This window comes from Triticum aestivum, chromosome 5D, assembly GCF_018294505.1.
Source record: "Triticum aestivum cultivar Chinese Spring chromosome 5D, IWGSC CS RefSeq v2.1, whole genome shotgun sequence".
NCBI classification, from domain to species: domain Eukaryota; kingdom Viridiplantae; phylum Streptophyta; class Magnoliopsida; order Poales; family Poaceae; genus Triticum; species Triticum aestivum.
In genome coordinates, this window is record NC_057808.1 from 525,987,131 (window position 1) to 525,990,205 (window position 3,075).

Here is a 3,075-nt window from a genome sequence, read left to right on the forward strand (position 1 = left end):
TTCAAAGCCGCACAAGCCATCAGGCTTGCACCACGTGTTTCCACGCCCCATAAGTCGGTCACCATCAGCATCATGCTCCTATGTCGTCGTTGCTGAAATCACCGCCATCTTCTGCTTTGACCGACATCTCTATGGATCCGTCAAACTGTCCAGTCTGACCCAGTCGTATTTATCCGACTGCAATCATGGTCCACACTGCGTCGTTTTCGCCCGCCACATCTTTGTGCTTTGCTTAATGACACGTGTATGCATGATCTCGCACAACACGCGCTCCAGGCTCCTCTGAACCTTATGCGCATGTCGCCAACTTGTCATCTCCTGGTAGAACCCCGGGTGTGAATAGCAACACCTCCAAAAGAAAAAGGGAGGCATTTTGGCTCCCGGGTGCAGTTGATCCTGCTATCTGTGCCGTCTATGTTTGCATCGCGATCTGTGCGGCGCATTATTGATTTCTTCTACTGGACAGGAGAAACAAGGAATACGCAGTGGCAGACGTCCTGTACGTGTGGTGTCAGAGGACGGAAGCAAACGGGCGCGGACGGCGCCGTTAACTGCTGTTAGCGTGGGCCTCCTATACCTAGAGCACAACGGTGTCTACAGCACGGTACAGTGCCTCACATGAACCCACAAATCAGATGTGTCCAAATGAATGCATCCTCATCCACCACCGGTCCATTGTTTCACGAATGGGGAATCGGGGGCGAAAACCAGAGCGTGTGGAAGCGGCGGCGGCGGTGAGCTCGCAGGGTTCGTGTATACTTGCGTCGGTGGAAGTTATCTAGGAGCAGCTGAGCCGCACCATGGCGATGGATTTTCCAATCGATCCGGTCGACAGGTAACACCTTTCTCCCCCAGAAAGAAAGTTTCAGGCTTGTAGATTCCATCTTAGATGGGCGTAGTGGATGCAGGTTACCCATCTTCCCGGAGGAGGCAGGGAGCGTGGTAGCTCACATCGGTGGTATGTTTGGAGCCGGACTTGGTGCAGATGAAGAATCGGCAAACGGGTCCCGTGGGGAACGGGGGGAGGCGGCCAACGAGGAGTCGAGGAGCAGTGAGATTCTGGGTGCACCTTGTCGGGGCAGATTGGGAGTGTTGCCCCCCTACAAGGCACAACCGAGTGTGGCGGCTGGTGGTGGCGCCGTGTCGTCTGCTTTCAGCCAGAGCGAGGGGGGTAGCGCAGATGTCATTGAGCATGGAGTCACTAAAGGCCCCGTCAATGGAGATCAGTTGGCTCTAATTGAAAGCGTGCTGAGAGTGATGATGCAGCATCCGCTCAGTCTACTCGCAACATGGATCTGCAAGCCCCAAGTTGGACTAGAAGGTATTCAGCCGTATATTCTGATTTGAAAAAATGCTCCGACTAGGGATTGTTCAGAACTAGAGTGAAGGCGTAATTTGGTCATTATGATGAACTGGTGTCATGTCCCTGCCTCATTTGAAAAGATTTGTGAACTCCTGTTTTTTTATAGTTTAGTTAGTGGGCATAGGAGGATTTTTACCATAAGTATAACATAAATAGTTTTGAAAGTGAATTATACGGAAAGCGGGTGTAAATTTTAGATTGAGACCGTCCATGAATGACTTTTTTTTACTGATTGGTGTATCAATTTTTGTTATTTGGCTATTATCTGACAGTTCATGAATTGTTTTTGGTCGCAGGGCAAGAGTAGAGAACCATCCACTGGACAGAACGCCATGCCTGGAAAGAATTGGCGCACTAGAGTAAAGGATTAGGGGGAATTCAGATAAGTTGGGTAAGCATGTGGCGTAGCCTGCTATTGGGCTAACATTCGACTCTCGGTGAGCTCGTTCTCTCTTGTGCCGCACCGCCGTGGATAGAAGTGCCACAGGGCCTCCGTGGAGGTCCAGCAATGTCAAGATAGAGGAAAGAGAGTCAGCACGGCTGCGGGTTCCTTTTTGATTATCTCTTGTACTGCTCGATTCCATCATAAGTTAGTAGTAAGCTCTCTGATTTTAAGGCTGACAGATTGCAAAACATTTCAGTTCTTTGCAATCGTTAGTGCTGTGTAAATGATTAGTACATCTACTGAAATTTTATGCTAGGTGCTAAATAATTTCTGTTTTGATTGGTTCTGAATTTCAATGGCAAGTGCTATTAAATTATTAGGTTTTTGCGTGTTTAATTTCTTCCTGCATGATAGGTTCAGTTATTCTTTTTATAATTTAGTTTTGAGAATCTAAATATTTAGAGTACTTAGTGCACTGCTATTATTGCCTGTGTTGAAAATTGCAAGTGCCCTTTCCGAAATTGAAGATCAGTGAGATGGGCTAGCATGCATTGGAAGACAGGCCATCAAGTGCAGCACACAAGGGCAATGAAAGGATACTAGATGAGGGTGATGGTGGGCAACAAGTGCAAGAAGATACACTAGCTGGTCTCGGCACACAAAGAAGCGGGGCGGCCGACCAACAGCCGAGAAAGCACCATACGAAGCACTGAATAAGAGAACTCGATTTTGCAGCATCTGTAGAGGCAAAGGGCACAAGAAGACCACCTCTCCGGAAAGAGGCAACTTGCCGAAGAAATGAAGGAAGCCAAATGCAGCAATTGTGGCGTCACCGGGCACATGAAGAATACTTGCACAAATCTAGGCGCTGTCAAGCTTCAAATTGCACCTTGATATCTGGGTGCAGAATTCTTTTTTTAAATATAATTGTTTTTCACAGTTGAACAACACCCCAATATTAGATTAGTTGTATGTGTGGTATTATTGGAGAAGTAAACCACCCAAGATCGCATTAGTAATTTCTTAATAGGCTAGGTTTTTTAAGTCGTTGCTGTAAAAAATAAAACCAGTGTTGGCTGGACACTGTTGGATGTGCACATGCTGCGACTGTAGCTATTGGACACCGAATTTTAAACCAGGAGAGTGGGGACTGTTGAACATTGTTTTGTCACGGTGGTACATCTTGGGCCAGCCGTCTGGGCCAACGAACACCTCCATCTGTACCACCAGGCTGATAACGGCGTCACTGAATACATGCAGTGTGTGGGCCAGCTGGTCAATCGGTGCCACTTGAATACAATATGGAATACATAAGGATGGCAATTTT

At 47.5% G+C, this 3,075-nt stretch overlaps 1 protein-coding gene across 2 annotated transcripts; it reads left to right on the forward strand.

Annotated features, from left to right (window-relative positions):
- The first annotated feature begins 631 nt into the window (after positions 1-631).
- LOC123125974 (uncharacterized) lies at positions 632-2,864 on the forward strand. Of its 2 annotated transcripts, none has more exons than XM_044546402.1 (3): positions 632-835; positions 900-1,321; positions 1,660-2,864. In XM_044546402.1, exons 1-3 carry the CDS (start codon positions 801-803, stop codon positions 1,668-1,670), a joined length of 468 nt encoding a protein of 155 aa, XP_044402337.1. In that variant the 5' UTR covers positions 632-800; the 3' UTR covers positions 1,671-2,864. The 2 variants fall into 2 exon arrangements, with proteins under 2 accessions (XP_044402337.1, XP_044402338.1); XM_044546403.1 differs by having other exon boundaries at positions 909-1,321.
- The last annotated feature ends 211 nt before the right edge of the window (positions 2,865-3,075 follow it).